The 23,871-nt window shown below is 45.4% G+C and overlaps 1 protein-coding gene across 1 annotated transcript in view; it reads left to right on the top strand.

The window, feature by feature from the left end:
* MARCHF10 (membrane associated ring-CH-type finger 10) overlaps window positions 1-23,871 on the top strand; it is a gene marked incomplete at both ends in the record, with an annotated part of 38,196 nt that overhangs the window by 2,972 nt on the left and 11,353 nt on the right. The window contains 2 exons of the mRNA XM_080714098.1: window positions 7,394-7,560; window positions 13,042-13,151. Of these exons, the coding sequence (XP_080570224.1) occupies window positions 7,394-7,560; window positions 13,042-13,151 (277 nt within the window). The remainder of the gene's footprint in view (window positions 1-7,393; window positions 7,561-13,041; window positions 13,152-23,871) is intronic.

Genomic DNA, 23,871 nt, shown 5'->3' with positions numbered 1-23,871 from the left:
CAGGGTCTCTTAAGGCAGCTCGGCTGGCTTTGAACCTGCACGATCCTCCCTGTCCGCCTCCCAAGCCCGGGAATTACAAACGTGCGCCACCATGCCCAGCTTTAAACAGCTATTATTTATGGAGTGTTTAATTTATCAGATGAGCTCTCTTCTGTATATAAAAAACTTACTATTTCAAAAATGTCTTAGAAGCCGGGCGTGGCCATTTTTAAAATGTTCCTTCAGCTTATAATCCCAGCATTCGGGAGGCTGAGGCCGGAGGATCACGGTTCGCAGACAGCATGAGTAGACCACTATTTAGTGATCCTGTCGATGGGCATTTGGATTTTTACTGTATTCTGCGAACAGCATTGCATGGACATTTCCGTAAATGTCTCCTGGTGCACGTGGCAAGAGTTCTCTGGGATATTTGGCTAGGAGTGCAATTGCTGGGCTGGCAGGGGGCACATCTTCCACTGTGCTAAATAATGCCAATCTATTATCCCACCAGCAATATCTAATGTTGTGCATCCTTGACAACACTTACGTTGATTGGCTTGTCAGATTTGCCATTCTGATGGGAATAGAATGATACTGTGGCCATAATTTGCATTTCCATTACCGTTAATGAGGTTAGGCATTTGATGTGCTCTCTTAAATGTTAAATGACCACTTATGTTTCCCATTCTGTGAAATACTTATTTATGCCTTTATTTTTTTCTTTTAGAATTTTTATCTTATTTTAGGAGTCCTTTCTATATTTTCTAGCTACTAAGCCTTGGAAATGTAACTTTCCAATTTGTAGCTTATCTTTCTTAAGGATGTCTTTTAATGAAAACAGATTCTTAATTTTAATGTAGTCAGATGTGTCCATCTTCTTTATGGATTATAATTGATATCTTGATTAAGAAATACTTGCCTAACCGGAGGACCATTATAATATTCTTTCTATTTTCTTCTAAAATCTCTCGTTTTAGCTTGCACATTTAGGACTTAATGTGAAATGGGTTGTGAATTCAAATGTGAAATCATCTTTGATGTGAGGTGTGTTTTAGTTTTTCCCTTATGAACATGCAGTTGCCCCACCTCCATCATACATAACACGCCTGAGCACGCCTCTGTCTGTTTCAGGGCTTGCTGTCCTGTTCCACTGGTCTTGTTTTTCTTTTTTTTTTTTTTTTTTTTGCCTTTTCCTGATTAATACCAGACCATCTTAATATCTGCTGCCTTTATAGATGTTGATAAGTGACGGTGCAAAACCTCCCTTCCCACATTGTTTCTTATAGAGTCCTTGACAAAATACTTTGGGGGGAGCGGTATTGGGGATTGAACTCAGGGGCATTCTACCTCTGAGCTACTCCCCCAGACCATTTTGTTTTGTTTTGTTTGCTTATTTGTTTGTCGAAACAAATTCACTAGGTTGCTGAGAGTCGCACTAAGTTTCTGAGATTGGTCTCCAGCCTACAATCCTCCTGTCTCAGCCACCCAAGTACTGGGATTACAGGTGTGCACCACCATGCTCAGCTGACTATATATTTAAGAATCTGCTTGTTGGGATTTGTTTTAGAATTACATTGAATCTGTAGGCTATTCTGGGAGACTTGACAATTGCAAGGTAATATTTTTTACTCTGATAAACTATATATATATATATATATATATATATATATATATCGCATAATATATATATCCCTTTTATTTTCATTTTTTAATGCCTTTCGATGCAATTTTATGATTGTCTTCATAAGAGCCCTTCTATATATCTCTAGTGTTTTTATTTACTATTAAAGCAATATTTTATTTTTTAATTTTTTTAATTTTTTATTAGTGTTAAAGCAATATTTTAATTCTAACTTTCTTTGTTGTTGATGTATAGAAATGCAATTAACTATATTATTAGTTATTACTTACATTTTGTCTGTAGATTATTTGAGTTTTTTAAGTAGAAAACAATTTCAACTGTGAATAATGTGTGTGTGTGTGTGTGTGTGTGTGTGTGTGTGTGTGTGTGTAATATCAGAGATTGAACCAGAGGTGTTCTGCCTGTAAGCCATACCCCAACCCTATTTTATTTCTTATTTTGAAACAGAGCCTCATTAGGTTGCAGAGGGCCCGCTAAATTGCTGAAGCTAGCCGCAAATTTATAATCCTCCTGTCTCAGCCTCCCAAATATTAGGATTACAGGTGTGCACCACCACGGGTTTTTTAAGGACTGCTGATTTTATATTGAGTGTATTTGTTTTCATTTGATCCATGTCTTTTTAGCATATCCATAATTAATCAGAATAACCTCTTAAATGTGTAGCTGCTGATGAAAGGGAAGGCACATGCTATTCTTTTTGTGTGCGTGAAAATGGGGATGGAACCCAGGGGCATTCGACCTCTGAGTTACACCTCCAGCCCTATTTTTTATTATTTTGAAACCAGGTCTCACTGAGTTGCAGAGGGCCTCACTAGGTAGCTGAGGCTGGCTGTGAACCATGATCCTCCTGTCTCAGCCTCCCAAATGCTGGGATCACAAGCGTGCGCCACCACGCCTGGCTCGGGAATGCACATTCTTAAGGTTTGTAATGTGTATTATCAAACTGCTCTTTAAGAAAGTTTTTGTATTTGTAATCTCACCTTCATTGTATAAATCATTTTCCTCTACACTCTTGCCAATTCTGGGGAATTTCATGTTTGAGAAATGATTATCCAAAAATGATGATTGGGTGGGAGGCGGAGACAGGAGGATCGCGCAGGTTCGAAGCCAGCCTTAGCTGGCTTAAGAGACCCTGTTTCCAAATAAAAATATAAAAATGGGTCTGGGAGTGTAGCCCGGAGGTAGAAGGGCTTCCAGGAACCCCAGTATCACCAAAAAAAAAAAAAAAAGATGATTGGTATACATTGCAATTTAATGTTACCAGTAGTGTTGAACTTTTCCCATGTTTATGGATAATTTTCATTTCTTCATTTGTACTGCCTTGATTAGGTCCCCTCTCCATTCTTCTCTTGGGTGTTAGCATTGTCTTTACCCACTAGAATTATAAACATCCCACTCTTTATATAAAATCAGTAGTAATTCCTTTTTTTCACTTTCTCCATTTTATTTATATTTTGTGTGCGTATTGTTTTTGACATGTGGAATTCTAAAATTTCTTTCAATCAAGTCCGGCAATATTTTCCCTGATGGCTTTTGCATTTGGTGCCAGGCTTAGAGAACTCAATGATCACTCAAGTGTCTGTAGTTATTTTCTTCTAGTGTTTTTCTAGTATTCTAATATTTTTAGTATTCTAGTAGTTTCATTTTCTAAACAATAGAGGTTAAAAACATGGTGTGTGTGTGTGTGTGTGTGTGTGTGTGTGTGTGTACGTGTACATGTACTAAGGATTGAATCTAGGGCATTCTACACCCAAGCTACACCCAGCCCTTTTTATTTTTTATTTTGAAACAGGCTCTCAATAAGTTTTTGAGGGTCTAGGTCACAGAGGCTGCACTCTAACCTGCAACCCTCCTGTCTCAGCCTCTCAAGTACTGGGCTTTCAGGCACACACCATCACATCCAGATGGCGTTGTTTTCTTATGAGTCTAGAATTGATTCCTGAGTCTACCAACTATAATTCTATTATTTTGAGCAAGTTACTTTACTTCTAGAAATGTGGTTTTCCATCTAACAAATAGAAATAATAATATACAAATTCTTCAAAGAGCATAAAAATTAAATGAGGTGTTAAATATTTACATATGTCACAGAATGCCCAGTATATATTAAATACCTACTATATGGTAACTATACTTAAACTCACATGGAATATATTTTAGTGTATGGTATAAAGTGGTGTTCTAATGTCTATTTTTTATTTTTATTTGGGGATGTTTTGTGGTTCTGGGGATTGAGCCCAGCTCTGATCTACACCTCCAGCTCTATTTTATCTTTATTTTGAAACAGAGTCTCACTGGGTTGATGAGTGTCTTACTACTTGCTGAGGCTGTCCTCAAGCCTGCAATCCTCTTGTCTCAGTGGGGGCTTTTTTTTTCTTTTTACATTTAGCATATTGTCCTATTCTTTCCTTACTAATTTGAAATGCCTACTTTATCATACATGATCCCTGTCAGTATATTCATGAACTTTCTGCTTGAAATACTGCATTAATTTTATTTATTTATTTATTTATTTATTTGCCGTACTGGGGATGGAACCCAGGGGCATCTACCTCCGAGCTACACCCCCAGCCCTATTTTTTTTTTGGGTGGTCCTGGGGTTCCTGGAAGCCCTTCTACCTCCGCGCTACACTCCCAGACCTATTTTTACATTTTTATTTGGAAACAGGGTCTCCTAAACCAGCGCGCGGGGCTGGCTTCGAACCTGCGCGATCCTCCTGTCTCTGCCTCCCAAGCGCGGGGATTACAAGCGCGCGCCACCACACCCGGCCCAGCCCTATTTTTTATTCTTTATTTTGAAACAGGGTCTCACTGAGTTGCAGAGGGCCTCACTAAATAGCTGAGACTAGCCGCAAACCACGATCCTCCTGTCTCAGCCTCCTGAATGCTGAGATTACAAGGGTGCGCCACCACACCCGGCTAATTATGTATCATTATTTATTATAAATTCAACAACTGTAAAAAGTATATAGTATAAAGTATAGTATTTGATATGTCTCCCTTTCTTATCCTTTTTAAAACATTTATTGTCGCCGGGAGTGGTGGCGCATGCTTGTAATCCCCGGGCTTGGGAGGCCGAGACAGGAGGTTCGAAGCCAGCCGCCCGCGCTGGCTTAGGAGACCCTGTTTCCAAATAAAAAAGTATAAAAAATAGGTCTGGGAGTGTAGCCCGGAGGTTTAAAGGGCTTCCAGGAACCCCAGTACCACCAATAAATAAATAAATAAATAAATAAAATAAATAATTTATTGTCATCTTAATTTAACAGCATCGTGATCTCAGAAAATGCGATCTGTGTTTTTTGTGCCCATTACATATGCAGTATTTGCAAACACGCCATGGGCTGAGAAAAGCTGGAGTATTCCCTGCTCTCCAGTGTCTGTACACATATGTAAAACATGGTTTGAAAATTTCACTAATCTCTCCCTAGTTTCTCTTGTAGGATCTCCCTGTAGCTTATCTTTGTCAGTTGGAGGACATTTGGTCTATAGTATATGTGTTCTTCCAGATTATTTACAAAACTATGGGAAATATATTAAAATCTCAGTATTAAAATATTTTTAATTATTCAGAATATCTCTAAAGGAAAAACTATAATTCTCCTTTTCATTGTTGTCTCAAGAAAATGGGCATAGCCAGGCGTGGTGATGCGCACCTGTCATCCTAGTACTTTGGAGGCTGAGGCAGAAGGATCACAGGTTCAAGGCCAGCCTCAGCTACTTAGCAAGAACCTTAACAATTTAGTGAGACCCTGATTCAAAACAAAGTAAAATAAGCCGGGCGTGGTGGCGCACGCTTGTAATCCCAGCATTCGGGAGGCTGAGACTGGAGGGGTGCGGTTGGTAGACAAGCCTCCGCGACTTAGTGGAGCCCTCCGCAACTCAGTGAGACCCTGTTTCAAAATAAAGAATAAAAACTTGGGCAGGGGGTGTAGCTCGGAGGTCTAATGTCTCTGGGTTCCATCCCTAGACCCGCAAAAATAAATAAATAAATAAATAAATAAATAAATAAACAAATAAATTAAATAGGCCTGGGAGTGCAGCTCAGAGGTAGTAAGCCCTTTGGTTCAATTCTCAGTACCACAAAAAAAGAAAGAAAAGGAAATAAAACCGGGCATCTATTTCTATACCTGGAACACTGTGCATTTCTTCCTCTCCTTTGATTTTAGTATCCAGCCAGCCTCCTTTCCCTGGCCAGACAGTCCCCTGTCTGTGAGGACTCAAAGGGGAGGGAGAGGAGAGGATCTTAAACCTCTCAACATGAACATCAGCCAGCTCTTCTTCACTCCTCATATATTAGGCACAAATATCTTTGCTTACGTTTTCATTAATTCCATCTTTATCAGCAGCCCAGCCCCCCCCCCCACGACTTCTTGATTGTGGTGGTAGCGCGCACACTCACACATATCAATAACCAAGGAGACTGTATAAAAATCTATGCATCACGCCGGCGTGGTGGCGCACGCTTGTAATTCCAGCATTTGGGAGGCTGAGACAGGAGAAACACACAGGTTCGAAGCCAGCCTCAGCTACTTAGTGAGACCCTGTTTCCAAATAATTTTATATATATATATATATATATATATATGTATATATATGGAGAGAGAGAGAGAGAGAGAGAGAGAGAGAGAGAGAGAGAGAGAGAGTATGTGTGTGTGTCTGGGAGTATAGCCCAGAGGTAGAAAGCCTCTGGGTTCCACCCCCAGTACAAAAAACAAAATCCATGCATCACGCCGGCGTGTGGCACATGGCTGTAATCCCATACATTGAAACAGAAGGATCACAGGTTTGAGACCCATCTTGGCAACTTAGCAAGAATGTCAGCAACCTAATAAGTCCCAGTTTAAAAATTAAAAAGAGGGCTGGGGCTGTAGTTGGGAGGTACTCTCAGCAACCCAGCAAGATTCTGTATCAAAATTTAAAATGGAGCCAGGCGTGGCCAGGCGTGGTGGCACACACTTGTAATCCCCATGCTTGGGAGGCGGAGACAGGAGGCTGGCTTAAGAGATCCTGTTTCCAAGTAAAATATAAAATAGGTCTGGGAGTGTAGCCTGGAGGTAGATGGGTTCCATCCCCAGTACCACCAAAAATAAAAAAATAGAGCCAGGCGCGGTGGCGCACACTTGTAATACCAGCATTCGGGAGGCAGAGACAGGAGGAGGAGAGGAGCCCAGTTCACAAACAGCCTCGGGTACTTTGTGAGGTCCCTTGCAACTCAATGAGACCCTATTTCAAAAAAAAAAATTAAAAATAGGACTAGAGCCGGGAGTGGTGGCGCACGCTTGTAATACCAGCATTCAAGAAGCTGAGACTGGAGGACTGAAGTTTGTAGACAGCCTCAGCTACTTAGTGAGGCCCTCTGCAACTCAGTGAGACCCTGTTTCAAAATAAAGAATTAAGAAATTACGGCAGGGGGTGTAGCTCAGAGGTTGAATGCCCCTAGGTTCCATCTCCAGACACACACACACACACACACACACACACACACACACACACACACACAAATATATAGAGAGAGATAGACTAGAGGGAGGCATCATGCTGAGGTAGAGCACCCCTGTTCAATCCCCAGTACCCCCACCACAAAATCTGTGCACCCATCTCCAATAACCCCACAAGGAGAGTTCTCAGCAGGTCAGAGGGCTCGGTGGCTGAGTCCCAGAAGCCCCAGTGGGCAGGCCACCGAGGGGTCGCCCCATGAATGCCCAGGGCCTGGCATTTGAGGCAGCCTCCATCGTGGCGCGGGTTGGTCACCAGGGCTTGTTTTCTCCTCAGCCTCCTGGAGGAGGACTCGGAGGAGGAGGGAGATTTGTGCCGCATCTGTCAGATAGCCGGGGGTTCCCCTGCCAACCCCCTGCTGGAGCCGTGCGGCTGCGTGGGAAGCCTGCAGTTTGTTCACCAAGAGTGCTTGAAAAAGTGGCTGAAGGTGAAAATAACATCAGGTAGGTGGCGACGGAAGCGTGCGAGCGAACATGCCGCCAGGTATCCTTCATCTGAGACACCACCGCTCACGCTCAGGGGCGCGCGGCCAAGCCCAGGGTTCTTGCCCATAAACGCTGCCTTCGAATTATGGGAGGGAAGTGAATGTTTTTCAGGTATAAGGGAAGAATTCTGGAATTATTTGCTCTTGAATCCGTCTCCTGCTGGAGACCTGAGCAGAGATGCTGAGGCCGCCTGGCAGCGGGAGGCACAGAAGGAGGGGCAGGGGCTGGGCCCCTGCGAGTGCCAGGTGCTGGTGGCCAGGTAGGCACTCAGCAAAAGTAGTGGTGGTGGCCCACGCCCCGTAACGCCAGTACTTGGGAGGCTGAGATAGGAGCATCGCAGGTTCAAGGCCAATTAGATCCTGTTTCAAAATGAAAAATAAAGCCGGGCGTGATGGCGCACGCTTGTAATCCCAGCATTTGGGAGCCTGAGACTGGAGGATCATGGTTCGCGGACAGCCTCAGCTACTTAGTGAGGCCCTCTGCGACTCACTGAGACCCTGTTTCAAAATAAAGAATAAAAAATAGGGCTGGGTGTATAGCTTGGAGGTACAATGCCCCTAGGTCCCATCCACAGTACCACAAAAAAATAGAAATAAAAATAAGTATAATAAGTAAAAAGTAAGGGCCAGGCATGGTGGTGCACACTTATAATCACAGCATTCAGGAGGCTGAGACCGGAGGATCGCAGTTCACGGACAGCCTCAGCTACTTAGTGAGGCCCTCCAAAACTCAGTGAGACCCTATTTCAAAATAAAGAATAAGCCAGGCATGGTGGTGCACGCTTGTAATCCCAGTGCTTGGGAGACTGAGACAGAAGGATCACACAGGTTCAAAGCCAGCCTCAGCAACTTAGTGAAACCCTGTTTCCAAATAAAGTATGAAATAGGTCTGGGAGTATACCCCAGAGGTAGAAAAGCCCCTGGGTTCCACCCCCAGGACCACCAAAAAAAACAAAAACAACATAAAGAATAAAAATAGGGCTGGGGGGAGATAGCTTGAAGGTAAAATGCCCCTGGGTTCCATCCCCAGTACTGCAAAAATAAATAAATTAATTAATTAATTAAAAATAAGCTGAGTGTGGTGATGTACACTTATAATCCCAATACTTGGGAGGCTGAGACAGGAGGATCATGTAGGTTCAAAGCCAGCCTCAGCTACTTAGTGAGGCTCTCAACATCTTAGTGAGACCCTCTTTCCAATAAAATATAAAATAGGCGTGGGAGTATAGCCCAAAGGTAGAAAGCCCCTGGGTTCCATCCCCAGTACAACAAAAATGTAAATAAATAAAAAATAAAAATAAAAAATAGAACTGAGAGTGTAGTTCAAAGAGGACACCCCTAGGATCAGTTCCTTTCCCAAAGAAAACATCCATCATACAAGACCCCCCAAATACACACAGTTCTATTTCCTGGTACTTGGGGAGGCAGAGGGGACCACGTGAGGGCCAAGCAAAGCTAAGTTTGCAGCAGGGGTGAGGAAAGGGAGCTTTTCTAGAACCTTCCTGGATAAAGGGATTTCCACGCACCCGCTTTGTCAGTTTGGTCTTATAATTGGGTGTGAAGCCCCTTCGCAACTCCCTGGGGAGGTGATAAGCCTAAATCCACATGAGGAGGGCAGCTTCAGTTTTCTTGGCAGAGGACAGGTTTATTTAAAACATGGCTCTAAGAATGAGCACATTTTTTTATTTTCTTTTTTATTTTCTTTCCTCTTTTTTTTGCAGTACTGGAGATGGAACTCGGGGGCATTCTACCTCTGAGCTACACCCCCAGCTTGATTTTTTATTGTTTATTTTGAAACAGGGTGGCACTGAGTGGTGCTAAGTAGCTGAGGCCATCCTTAAACCACAATCCTCCTGTCTCAGCCTCCCAAATGCTGGGATTACAAGTGTGCGCCACCATGCCCGCTGAGAATGAGCACAATTTTTTTTTTTTTTTTTTTTTTGGTGTTACTGGGGGTGGAACCCAGGGCTTTCTACCTTTGGGCTATATTCCCAGACCTATTTTATACTTTATTTGGAAACAGGGTCTCACTAAGTTGCTGAGAGCCTCACTAAGTAGCTGAGGCTGGCTTCGAACCTGTGCGATCCTCCTGTCTCAGCTTCCCAAGCGCGGGGATTACAAGCATGTGCCACCACGCCCGGCTGAATGAGCACAATTTTAATAAACAAACAAAAAAACATGGATACCAATGCAAGCAACTCAATCAGAAAATAGCCGCTCTTAGACGGGTGTAGTGGCACACGCTTGTAATCCCAGTACTTAGGAGGCCAAGACAAGAGGATCGCAGGTTCGAAGGCAGCCTCAGCAGCTTAGTGAGGCTCTCAGCAACTTAGTGAGACCCTGTCTCCAAATAAAATATAAAAATAGGTCTGGGGGTATAGCCTGGAGGTCGAAGGCCCCTGGGTTCCACCCCCAGTATGAAGGAAAGGAAGGAAGGAAGGAAGGAAGGAAGGAAAGAAAGAAAGAAAGAAAGAAAGAAAGAAAGAAAGAAAGAAAGAAAGCTGCTTTATCTTTCAGACGTGCCTGGCTAAAAACTTTACTCTGTGGCCAGATTCTGTTTCTTCCTCGTCCTTCCCCCTGTTCCAGGCCACCGCGGAGACCTGGAGCCTGTCCCCGCAGGCACTGCCATCTCTCACCAAGGACAACATGCCATTTAATTAGCGAGTGGACACAAGGGATGATCCTGTTAACCGTCTCATCCCTGAAGCTCCAGTTTCTTGTGTGAATCTTCTCTAGCCAGACAAAGTCAGGGTGGCTCCACGGGCTCAAATGCACGTCCACATAGCCAGCCAAGAACTCGGTTAAGAGAGGGGGGAAAAAAGTGGATTCCAGTGCCATAACATGCTTTATCTGACTAGAAATTTAGGCCAATTAAATAAACATCTAGCACAGACCAAAAAAGGGGGCCCCATGGAATGTGTCGTAAAAATGATGTTAAGTGCTGATGCCAGTGTGAATACGTTCGGCAAGATTAGGCCGGGAGACACAGGGGATGTTCCCTAGACCAAAGCATAACTACATGGTGCTAAAAAAAAAAAAAAAAGAAAAAAGAAAAAAGAAAAGAAAAGAAAAGAAAAGAAAGAAAAGAGCCAGGCATGGTGGCGCATGCTTGTAATCCCCGCACTTGGGAGGCTGAGACAGGAGGTTCAAAGCCAGCCTCAGCAAGGCCGCTGCTTGAGCCAGCGAGGTCTGGATCAGTCCACCGGGTAGCCAGGCCACAACTGGGGCCATCAAGAGTGGGATCGGTATTTGCAATGCGGCATGCACAGAGAAATATCGCAGAAAATTAAAACCAGATGCTTCCCCTAATCAGCAATAACTAGGAGGAAAGGGGCAACAGGAAGTGGTCGAGCTATAGAAAGGGCCCTATAGTGAAGCAATTAAGGTGACCAATCAGAGGGTATGGAATAGGGCAGGATGGAGCCTCTTTAAAAAGCAGGAGGTACATAAACATATGTATCAAAGTTAATCACCAAACAAGCATGGGATGGAGGGAGGGGGAGGGAATGGGATGGGGGCTGGATGAGGGCTAATTGGATGATGTGTGCTTGTATATCCTCTCAAGTCTTATATTCCAGTGTGATGTATGATTACAATGCACCAATAAAAATAAATTAAAAAATAATAATAAAAGAAAAAGCCAGCCTCAGCTACTTAGTGAGGCTCTCGGCAACTTAGTGAGACCCTGTTTCCAAATAAAATATAAAATAGGTCAGGGAGTGTAGCCCGGAGGTAGAAAGCCTTTGGGTTCTACCCCCAGTACCACCAAATAAATAAATAAATACAAATTTAAAAAAAAGAAGCAAACAGAAAGCAGATAAGGGATTACTGCTCATCCTCCCCCTTTACAAACTCTCTACTATTTACTATCTTCTTACATCCCCAGTGGGGAAATAGAATGGAGATATAAACCTGCGCAAGCCCTAATCACCACATAGATGCAGGTAACTAGGAAGGCCTCTGCTTTTTGATGTATAAAATACACACCAGGCCAGGCGTGGTGGCACATGCTTGTAATCCCTGCGCTTGGGAGGCGGAGACAGGAGGATCGCGCTGGTTCGAAGCCAGCCGCACTGGCTTAAGAGACCCTGTTTCCAAATAAAAAATATATATATAAAATAGGTCTGGGAGTGTAGCCCAGAGGTAAAAGGGCTTCCAGGAACCCCAGTACCACAAATAAAATAAATAAATAAATAAATAAATAAATAAATAAATAAATAAATAAAATACACACCAATACACCGTCATTCTAAGCGCAGCCGCTACACGAGGGAGGGAGATGCATGGTGTCTTTTGCTTAGACACAGACGTGCTTCTGCAGCTCTTACTTTTGCATAGAGAGTAGGATAAGAGGGGAAAAGTGCTGATCTAGATTTGCATGTTTGTATAAAAACAGAACTCAGTGCCGGGCAGTACTATAATCCCAGTACTTGGGAGGCTGAGACAGGAGGATTGTTTCAAAACTTATACCTTGTTTTAAAATAAAGAACAAAAAAAAAAAAAAAAAAAAAACCCCGGGCGTGGTGGTGCACGCTTGTAATTCCTGTATTCGAGGCTGAGACCAGAGGATCACGGTTCGCGGACAGCCTCAGCTACTTAGTGAGACCCTCTGCAACTCAGTGAGACATGGTTTCAAAATAAAGAAAAAAAAATTGGGCAGGGAATGTAGCTCGGAGGTCGAATGCTCTGGTTTCCATCCCCAGACCCGCAGGGAAAAAAAAAAAAAATCCTGAGGGTGTAGCTCAGAGGTAGAATGCTCCTGGGTTCCATCCCCACTACCACAAAACAAAACAAAAGAAAACAGCAACTCAGACTGGGCTCAGGTGTAGGCACCGGCCCCCAGCACTACAGTAGATAGACCTCACTCGGGGCCCTCACCCTCAGGTTGCAAATGTGACAGTAGGGGTAGATTTTTAAGCCACTAGCTGATAACAGCCTCTGCCATCCATTTGGTCCTCACTAACTTATTTACCCGGTTCGCTGTTAGAGCTACAAGAAATTTTTAACTCCATTGGCCCAAGATTCACTGTTATTGAAGTCACCTGCATCACAGGCCCTTAGCTTCCATATAGAAATTCCAATTTTATGAACCACTCTGTTTATATTTAAATAGAAACAGGCCTGTTATTTAAAAGGCATGGGAATTTCACTTACATGAAGCTTGCATAATAAATGATTACGAAGGGAAATTTTCAGATCTCAGACTCAAGGTCATTTTCTGCAGAAGATGACTGACTTTACATGAAGGTCACTGAAGCTCAGAATTCATAACACGCAGAAGTTCAGCCCCCAAATATCACCTGTCTAAAGTTCCAACACAAACAGACCCAGGGTTTTACATAACATATAATTCTGTGCATGCGTACGTGCGTGCATGCATGCGTGTGTGTGGTGAAAACACCTAAGGTCTACTCTCTTACGTAGAATTCTTTAATTCAAGGAGCAGATCTGGGCTCTGTGAAGACCTGTGAGATGTGTAAGCAGAGCCTGCTGGTCAACCTGGACAACTTTAACGTGACCGAGTTCTACCAGAAGCACCAGCAATCCCGGGTAAGAAACGCTCCCTCTACCCACACAGACGAAAGCAGGTTAGAAGTACAAGTGATCTAAGAACGTGCAAAGCCTGTGTGAGATAGGAGTCTGAGAAGGTCCATTTGGCTCACTTGTTTGAGAAGGTCCGTCACTAAACTAGAACACCTGCACTGGGAATTTTCATCATCCTAGGTTGATGTCCACCTGTCGTCAGGGACTTTTGTCTCTGACAATTGGATACACAGAAGAAAAAAAAAGCAAGCTCCCAGATGAAGTTTGCTGAAGTAACTTAGCAGCAATGAGAGAAAAAGCTCAAGGTCTTGAAATTATCTCCAATTTAAATAATTCTGGTAATAAGGAACTGCTTCCCCTAATGGTAATAAGCACGTGGTAAATGCTTACTGTGTGCTTTTCGGAGACTAGCATAAGTAAAGAAAACTCTCCTGGGTCATCTGGGTTGCGTTTCTAATACTGTGGAAAAAGTCAGTTAACCTCAGGTGGGAAGGTGATTTATGCCAAGATAATAGTTAATCACCCCATTCTCAGGCTATCAGACTTCCACTTAGAACTGTACTCTCTCATGCAGAAGCCACAAGCCACATAGGCTAACGAAGGTGGCTAGTTCTAACCAATGTTTGTTTTGTATGCTCAAAACACACCAAACTTCAAATAATACTCAGTACCAAAAAAGAATATGACATAATTCTATATTAAATGCATTCTGTATTACTAAATTTTCTAGTATTAAAAAATGCCTGAGGCTGGGCGTGGTGGCGCACACTTGTAATCCCAGCACTTGGGAGGCTGAGACAGGAGGATCGCGGAGGTTCAAAGCCAGCCTCAACTACTTAGTGAGGCTCTCAGCAACTTAGACCCTGTTTCCAAAAAACATATAAAAAATAGGTCTGGGAGTATGGCCCGGAGGTAGAAGGGCCCTAGGTTCCATCCCCAGTAACTCAAAAAATAAAACACCCGAGGCTGGGTAACTTTATAAAGAAAAGAGGTTTCAGGCCACAGGAGACAGTGGTCATTCATGCTGTGGCCCTTTTTCTCATGATGGGAATAAAAATGGGGGTAGACCTCATTGGCGTGCAGGTTAAAGGGCCTGCATCTGATAATGACTTTCTTGCCAGAAGAACCCCAAAATGGGACATGGCAGGAGGCAGGGACCATGTGTGTGTGTGTGTGTGTGTGTGTGTGTGTGTGTGTTTCTCCCTCTTATAAAGCCACCAGCTCCATCCTGATGACCCTGTCTACTCACCTCTCAAAGGCAGCACCTCTAAACACCATGGGCAGATCATGTCTCTACCTTCTTATGGCTCCAGTGAGTATGTTGGTCAGCTTTCCATCACCATCAGAAAATACCTGAGGCAATGACTTATCAAGAGAAAAGGGCTAGCAGGCGTAGTGGGGCAGCCCTGTAATCTTACCCTTCCGCGACTGAGCAGCCATTGCTCTGGGCTGCTGGCGAGGGCGGCACGTCAAAACAGGAGCATGTGGCAGGGCAAACTGTTCACCTGGAGAGCCACAAAGCAGAGCGTGGAGGAAGACACTGAGATCCCACCAGGACACACCCTAGTCCTTGGCAGGACCCTGGGACCTCCCACTAGCCCAGCTCCTGGAGGCTCCACCACCTCCCAGGACCAAGCCTTTAGCACTCAGCCTCTGGAGGGCATCGCTGAAGCCAGAGCAGGGGGGCTTAACCTGCAACGCACAAACCCAGCCCAGGACGCATCCCAGGAAGGACTGGAGCAAGCTTCCAGGTCCGCATGGAAGCAGCTTGGGGATCACCGCTCTTCCCAACAACAGGCAAGAAGCTGTGTGCACCGAAACATCCACAGCTCTTCTTAGAGCCATAAGAAAAGCGAGATCACAGGACAAAGCACCACCCCTAAAACTGGGGAGACCGACAGGCACGTGGAGACACTCACAACCTCCCGAGCAGAGGCTCAGCCGGAGCCCGAGGGCAGCAGCCCCGGGTACAGAGACCAAAACCCAAAACCGTGATAGTGAACCGCCGGAGGCCCCGTGTGGGCAGTCAGAGTGGGAAGCTCCCGTGGAGCCCAGGCGCAGGGCCGTCCACGCACTTCTGTGAGTTTTGTCTCCAGGAAATCAACCAAATTCTGAGCGGGAATATCAGAAAAATCCCCTTCCCCTTCCAGCAGGGGGAGGGGTAGCCATTTTTATAAATGTCAAAACCATCTGTTCTTCACAAGACCTGCCCTCAAGAGAAAGTATTTAACCAGCACCTAACCTAGCCAAAAGGGAATCACCACCGCCAGGCCCTTCCAGCCATCCGGGGGAGGACCGAGGGGCAGGTATGAAGTTCACAGTCCTGATGCACCAGCTAACTGCTCCAAGGAGCGCAGCCCGCTTCCCCTGCCTCACAGCTCACCCCCAAATTACTAAAAGCCGATTTAGAGCAGTTGCCAATACCCAGGACATCATGTCCAGCCACCAAGAAAAAGTGACCAGTCACACTAAAAGTTTGAAGAGACGGAACAAGTGTCAGAACCAAACTCCGACATGGCAGAGATACTGGAACTACCAGACCAGGAAGGCAAAACGACTATAACTGAAACATTAAGAATACTAATAGATAAAGTAGACAGCAGGCAAGAACAGAGAGAGAACAGATGCAGAGAGATGGAAAAAAAAATTTTTTTTTGTATTGGGGATTGAACTCAGGAGCACTTTACCTCTGAGCCACATCCCTATCCCTTTTTATTTTTTTGTTTTGAAATAGTCTTGCTAGGTGTCTGAGGGTCTTGCTACATTGATGAAGCTGTTATTAGCCCTTTGATCCTCCTGTCTCAGCCTCCCAAGTCCTAGGATGATAGGTGTGCGCCACCACGGCTGGCGGAGAACTGGAAATTTTAAGAAAAAGAAATGCACTAGATCAAAAACATTGTGAAAGAAATGAAGAATGTCTTTGATGGGCTTATTAGTAGATTGGACAGAGCTGAGGAAAGAATCTCTCTCTGAGCTTACAGCATGATTTGCCAAAACTGAAAAAGAGAAAAAAGCCTGAAGAAAAAAATCCAGGATCTCCAAGAACTGCAGGACAATTATACAAAGGGCATGCATTAGTCACCTTTCTGTCACTGTAGCAAAATGCCTGGGATAGTTAACTTATAAAGAAAAAATATGTATGGCCAGGCATGGTGGTGGGCACCTATAATTCCAGTACTAGGAGGCTGAGACAGGAGGATCGCAGGTTCACGGCCAGCTTCAAGAGGCCCTCCACAACTTAGATCCTTTTTCAAGATAAAAAATAAAATAGGGTAGCTCAGAGGTAGAATGCCCCTGAGTTCAATCCCCAGTACCAAAAGAAGAAGTTATTCAGCCCAAGATTGGGTAGACCCTCCACTTTGGGCCTCTGGTAGGTGCCTTTGAGGATGACAGCAGGGAGCACATGATGGAGCAAACTGCTTGCTTTTTGGCCAGGAAGCAGAAAAGGAAAAGAGGCCAGGCCTGCAGTCCCTTTAAGGGCACATCCCACAACCTAAAGACCTCCCGCTAGGCCCCGCCTCCCAGCAGTTCCTTCAAGGGCACACCCCACAACCTAAAGACCTTCCGCTAGGCCCCACCTCCCACAGTCCCTTAAAGGACACGCCCCACAACCTAAAGACCTTCCGCTAGGCCCCGCCTCCCAGCAGCAGCACCTCGGGGACCAAGTGCTCAACACATGGACCTTTGGGGGACCATCAACTTCCAAATGATAGCAGTGTGGCATGTGTGATGGGAATGCCAAAGGAGAAGAGAGGAAAGAAGATGCGTTTGAAGAAATAATGGCTTTGAATTTCCCCCAAATTAATATTAGACACCAGAAATCTAAGAGGCTCAGAGTACACCAAGGAGGATAAATGCCAAACAGAAGGAGGAGGAAGAGGAGGAGGAAGAGGGGGAGGAGGAGGGGGAGGAGGAGGAGAAAAAGAAAGAGGAGGAGGAGCCTACACCATGACATACCACATATATAAGATAAAAATCTCAAAGATAAAGAAAAACATCCTGAAAAAACTCAACGGGAAAATACCTTCCCTATATAAAAGCAAAGATAATTACACTTCTTAGAAACCATGTGAGAGGAAAACAAAATATTTAAAATGTTGATCAACCTAGACTTCTGTACTCTGCAAAATTATCCTTCAAAATTGAAGGAGAAAAAGGCAGGTGTGGCTGGGTGTGATGGCGCACGCTTGTAATCCCAGCATTCAGGAAGTAGACGCCAGAGGATTGAGGTTCATGGACAGCCTCAGCTACTTAGTGAGGCCCTTCACAACTCAGTGAGGCTCTGTTTCAAAACTAAAAAGACTAAAAAATATGGCTAGGGTATAGCTTGGTACAATGCCCCTGCCTTCCATCCAGGGCCAAAAAAAAAAAAAAAAGGCGAGTGTGGTGGCGCATGCTTGTAATCCCAGAATCCCAGTATTTGAGAGGCTGAAACAGGAGGATTGCAGGTTCAAGGACAGCCTCAGTTATTCATGAGGACCTCTGCAACTTAGTTAGACCCTAATTCAAAATAAGAATAAAAAATAGGGCTGGGGGTATAGTTCAGAGATAAAATATCCTTGGGTTCAATCCCCATTACCACAAAAAAATAAAAAATTGAAGGAGAAATACTTTCTCAAAGACTTAATACCTGGTGGATCATGTCTGCAATCAGTACTTGAAAAGCTGAGATAGGAGGAACACAGGTTCAAACCCAGCCTCAGCAATTTAGGAAGACCCGCAGCAACCTAGCAAGACCCTGCTTCAAAATAAAAATAAAAAAAACAGGCATGGTGGAACATGACTGTAATCTCTGTACCTGAGAGGCTGAGATGAGAGGATCACAGGTTCAAGGCCAGCCTCAGTAATGTAGGGATATCCTCAGCAATTTAGCAATCCTGTTTCAAAAGAGAAAATAAAAAGGCTAGAGGGTTGGATCAGAAGTGGAATGCCTGGCTTCAATCCCAAGTACCAAAAAAAAAAAAAAAAAAAAACTACCACAAAACATCGAGACCAGAGGATCGCCGTTCACAGACAGCCTCAGCTACTTAGTGAGGCCCTCTGCAACTCAGTGAGACCCTGTTTCAAAATAAAGAATAAAAAATTGGTCAGGGGGTGTAGCTCAGAGGTCAAGTGCCACTGGGTTTCATCCCCAGACCCATAAATAAATAAATAAATAAATAAATATTATGAAATTAGCACGGTGACATACTTCTATAATCCCAATACTTGGGAAACTGAGACAAGAGGATTGCAGGTTCAAGGACAGCAACTTAGTGAGACCCTGTTTCAAAATAAAAAATAAGTAAAATAGGCGCGGGGTTGTAGCTTGGAGGTAGGATGCCCTTGGATCAATCCCCAGTACCCCCAACACATACACAGGTAAGTTACAGTGTGCACGGCGCACCGACCTTGCAGCCAGTGAGGACCACACATGTCAGGTATACACCATACAGCCTGGGTGTTCAGGCTGCACCGTGTACATTTGCATAAGTGCCCTCTGTGATGATCACACAACATTGAAATCAGCTCACATTTATTAGAGTGCATCCCCTTTGTAAAGCAACATATAACTGTAATTGTACATTAAAATGATATTTAGATATATTGGGTTAATAAAATACATTGTGTATGTATATGTTGGTTGGTTGGTTTTATGGTATTGGAGATTTAACCTAGGGGCTTTCTCTCTCCAAGCTATACCCCCAACACTTTTTATTTTTGTTTTGAAACAGGGTCTCACCAAGTTGCTAAGTCTTACTACTTGCTGGGACTGTCCTTAAACCTATGTGGTGGCGCACGCTTGTAATCCCAGCGCTTGGGAGGCTGAGACAGGAGGCTCGCACAGGTTCGAAGCCAGCCTCAGCTACTTAGTGAGGCTCCCAGCAACTTAGTGAGACCCTGTTTCCAAATAAAATATAAAATAGGTCTGGGAGCATAGCCCGGAGGTAGAAAAGCCCCTGGGTTCCACCCCCAGTACCACCAAAAAAAAAAAACCTATGATCCTCCTGTCTCAGCCTCCCAAGTACTGGGATTATAGGTAGGCATCACCACACCCAACTACAATGTGTTATTAATATTAATTTCACTTTCATTCTTTCTTTTTTTTTTTTTTTGCAGTACTAGGGATGGAACTCAGGGGCATTCTACCTCCGAGCTACACCCCCAGCCCTATTTTTTATTCTTTATTCTGAAACAGAGTCTCACTGAGTTGTAAAGGGCCTCACTGAGTAGCTGAGGCTGTCCACGAACCATGATCCCCCTGCCTCAGCCTCCCTAACGCTGGGGTTACAAGTGTGCGCCACCACGCCTGGCACTCTTTTTCATTCTTTAATGCAACTACTAGAAAGGTTGAAATTACCTCTGTGGCTTTCACTTGTGCCTTACATTGTATTGTACTGAATGTTCAGATCCGAGGTTCCTTGCACATAATAAGCTGTTAATAAATACTTATCAAATGATTATAGGCCAACAGTATTATAACTTAAAACTGCCCTCCCTTATAACATGATTCGATTCAAAAAATGATTAATAATCATGGCTGTAAAAGCACATAATTTTAAGACTATAAAATCATCATTAACTACCAAAATGTCACCCTTCAGAGGGGACTCACTTCCGCATTTGGATCGTTATTAGCCTGTATCCAGACCTCTCTCTGCAAACATTTTGACAGCTGAGTCAAAACGGTGTGTGTGAATCTGGGAAATTCTGCAGTTTCCTTTTTTTAATCCTAAGGTGCTAGACAGAGCAACAAAACATTGATGAGAATGAGAAGGATATCAGGATGGCTTAATTAATAAGTTTGATATCGTGGGCATAACACCTCATTAGCATTGCAGAGGCTGGGCATCAGGGGGTTGGGGAGAGAAAATACAACAGAAAAGAGCAAGGAAGGAAGGAAGGAGAAAGAAGAGGATTTGTGTGGGGGGGAGGGGGGCTGGGGATTGAGTCCTGGGACATCTACCTCTGAGCTGCACCCCAGCCCTATTTTATTTTTATTTTGAAATAGGGTCTCACTAGATTAATGAGTATCTCACTACTTCCTGAGGCTATCCTCAAACCTGTGATCCTGCTGATTATAGGCGCGCCCAGGAAGCCCTATTTTTTTTTTTAACAGTCTCACTAAGTTTCAGAGGATCTTGCTAAATTGCGGGGTCTGACCTTGAACCTGCGACCCTCCTGTCTCAGCCTCCCAAGTACTGGGATTATAGGCATGTGCCACCATGCCAGACTGAAAATAATTTCTTGATCAATAAATTTAGTATTTTGAGGCCTAAGGGTCGCCCATCATTAGTCATGACCCCCGGGGCGCTAGGATGTAAGTGAGAAACACCGTGGCTCACAGTTTTGAATGCTGAGCACATTGGAGTCAAAACCTTGAGAGGAGCCAGCCCTGCAAGTGCTTTGCGCCTTGGGTGCCAGCCAGGGTGCGGACAGGTTCATCTCCAAAAGTCACCCATTCCGGGAAATTCCTGTGGGGCCTGCTGAGGACAGGGCAGGTGAGGCCGGCGTCCTGGAACACTCCCGGAAGGCTGCGTGGACCCCTCTGGGCCCAAGCGTGCCATGTTGTTTGTTCTTCTTCTGCCAAGCCACTGCCACCATGTCGCCTCCAGCTACTGGTGCTATTTGTAGAAGTGACCCCATAACGGCAATTTTTTTCCAGTTGGCACTGGAAGCCTGTCTCTCCTAAAACCCCTTCCCTCCCCAAGGCGCCACCTGACTCAGGGTAGCTGGTGCAGGCCCTGGGCCTCATTTCCCCCCTTGCAGGAAGCGAGTAATTCCACCTCACAGGGATGGGTGCAGGAAGAGACGGGAGCCACCACCTAGCAATGATGCCCAAACAGGGAAGCCTCCCGGGGCCGAGAACTGCCATACCAGGGCCCCGGTGACGCCAGCCTCTTTGGCACCAGGGCCCGGGCTAGAGCCCATCACTGGATGAACCATGTGCCCACTCACTGCACCCCACCACTGGCCACAAGTGGCTACAAGCACATTCGAGAAAGAATGACAGGTCATTGTCGTAGCCGGGGTCTGGGCAGAGAGGGGATGGCATGCTGCAGCATGGCGAGGGCTGGATGAAGGAGCAGCCGGGGCCACTCCAGGCCCCACCTGACATGAGGGACGTGGCGAGGGCACTTAGCGGGTCACAGTGGCCGGGGCAGGCCGCCACCCCGCAGACAGGGCACAGGAGGCCGCAGCCCAGGCTCTCGCTCCTCCACCCTGTGCTCTTCGGCCAGCCCAACCCGGGAGGCCAGAGGGACCTCTCCACAGGGCCCACTCGGTCACCTCTGGCCACCGGACCGGCTGGCGGGAGAGTGGCTCCAGAGGGGGAGTGGAAAGGTCCTGTGCAGTAATTACATGGAAGCAGAAAAGGTTTCAAATTAATTTCGGTGAGAACTTGACAGGCCATCAAAGCCCTTTGAAAACACCCTTCATTATAATCATGAGTGGAAACACAGCCACCGGCGGGAGCACCAGGCCCCGGGAGCCAGTGCTTGCCGGTCACTGCAGAGGGGAGCGGAGGAGGTGTCCTGAAGTCAACAGCGTCTGAACTTGATGGCGTCTATGTGCTAGCAGTCAGCAGCTCTCCACCAACAAAGACAGCCCTCTAGCGCAAAGCTGGGGAGGCTGCGGTGGAGGCACCGTGGACACCTGTCCCCTCCCAGAGCACCCGCCCTGTTGCGAGGTCCCTGTGCTCCTGACTGCCTGGCCCTGTTTCCCGCCCAAACTGGCTCAGGCCGACCTCTCAGCCACTCCCTGCGCTGGCACTCCTCGGTAGCCGGGTCCCCTTCTTAAGAAGGGGGTAGCTGGTGCCAAATCTAGACATGAACACAGAAGGGACGACAGCAGCAGAGGCCGAGAACTGGCTCTGGCCCAGCCTGGCTCTCATTTGACCTCAACTACGTACCAACTAATTCTTTTTCTTATCTATTTTCCCACTTTGTTATTTTGTTTTGCTTTAAAAAACAAAACATGGCCGGGCATGGTGGCGCAAGCTTGTAATCCCAGCATTTAAGACTGGAGGATAGGTTCGTGGACAGCCTCTGCTACTTAGTGAGGCTCTTTGCAACTCAGTGAGACCCTGTTTCAAAATAAAGAATAAAAATAGGGCTGGGGGTATAGCTCGGAGGTCGAATGCCCCTGGGTTCCATCCCCATTACTGCAAAAAAAAAAAAAGCAAAAAATCTCCCATACTTACCACCCCAGATAACAGTTTTGTGGGATTTTATTTGCTTTTTTGTTTTGTTTTCTTGGCGTGTTTGTGTGTGTGGTGGTGATTATGGTGCTCTACCACTTAGCTACACCCCCAGTCCTTTTTATTGTTTTCATTTTGAGACAGGCTCTCACTAAGTTGCCCAGGCTGGCCTCAATCTAGAGATCCTCCTGACTCAACCTCCCAAGTACTGGGATTACAGGTGTACACCATCATGCCCAGCTCAGATAACAGCTTTAGACCTTTAGCTGAAGCTCCCCCCGCCCTTCCCCAACATTAAAACACCAATGCTCAGGCTCATCCCCAGACCTTCTGATTTAATTGGCCTGGGATAGTGCCAGGTATCAATTTTTTTTAATTGTACCAAATATAATATGAAAATTTAACCTTCAAGCATGTATTGAGCTGGTCATGGTGGTACATGCTTGTAATCCCAGTACTTGGGAGGCTGAGATAAGAAGATTTCAGGTTCATGTTTTGAAACATGACCCTGTTTCAAAATAAAAAATAAGCCGGGCGTGGTGGCGCACGCTTGTAATCCCCGCGCTTGGGAGGCAGAGACAGGAGGATTGCGCAGGTTCGAAGCCAGCCGCGCGCGCTGGCTTAGGAGACCCTGTTTCCAAATAAAAATGTAAAAATAGGTCTGGGAGTGTAGCCCGGAGGTAGAAGGGCTTCCAGGAACCCCAGTACCACCAAAATAAATAAATAATTAATTAATTAATTAAAAAATAAAAAAATAAAAAATAAAAAATAATAAAATTGGGCTGGGGATATAGCACAAAGGCAGAATGTACCTGGCTTCCATCCTCAGTAACACACACACACACACACACACACACACACACACACACACACACAGAGTCAAAACACTTAAGAACATCCTATATGCCAAGCATTGTGCTGGAGATACCAGGACGCTCAAAACCAACACAATGTCTGCCTTCTCACAACGAAGGCCGAAGGGAGCGGTTGCCATGGTGTGGGAGGGTCAGAACAAGGGACGTGCAAACTCGAGGCTTTGTTCCCCTCTTTCATCTGTGCATGTGTTTATTGAGCACACACTCTATACCAGGCACTGGGCCAGGCTCCAGGGCACAGGCGCCAACAAGATGTCGGCCTGGCCCTAACACATCTTATGCCCGGACAATGTACCTGCAGTTCTATCTTTAATTCTTGCCTCCTGGAAGATATTTTTGTTTTGCAAAATAGCACATCCACCTGTGTTCGCTCAATTTACATAACACCTGGGGGAAATGAGCAGAGCAGAGGTCACCTGTGCCGCTTTTTAAATGGAATCACTCTGGCCCCACACGGTTAAAACTCCATGCCCAAAGCCGGCGGCGTTGGATGACCGCGGGCCACGCCCGCCAGGTCCCGGAGACGCACTCCTGCCATCCTGGCTCTGGACGCTTGTCTCTGCACAGGAGGGTCTCCACCGACTTCTGGCTGTCATTGCTCTGAAGCACAGGCCTGGCCTGGCTCCATCTCTCAGAGGACAGATGTCCTTGGACACACGCAGGCACCTAATCA

The sequence above is a fragment of the Muscardinus avellanarius genome (assembly GCF_963383645.1).
Source record: "Muscardinus avellanarius genome assembly, chromosome: 16".
Classification (NCBI taxonomy): domain Eukaryota; kingdom Metazoa; phylum Chordata; class Mammalia; order Rodentia; family Gliridae; genus Muscardinus; species Muscardinus avellanarius.
Note: the sequence above shows the minus strand (reverse complement) of the source record. Positions and strands in the feature narration are given on the sequence as shown.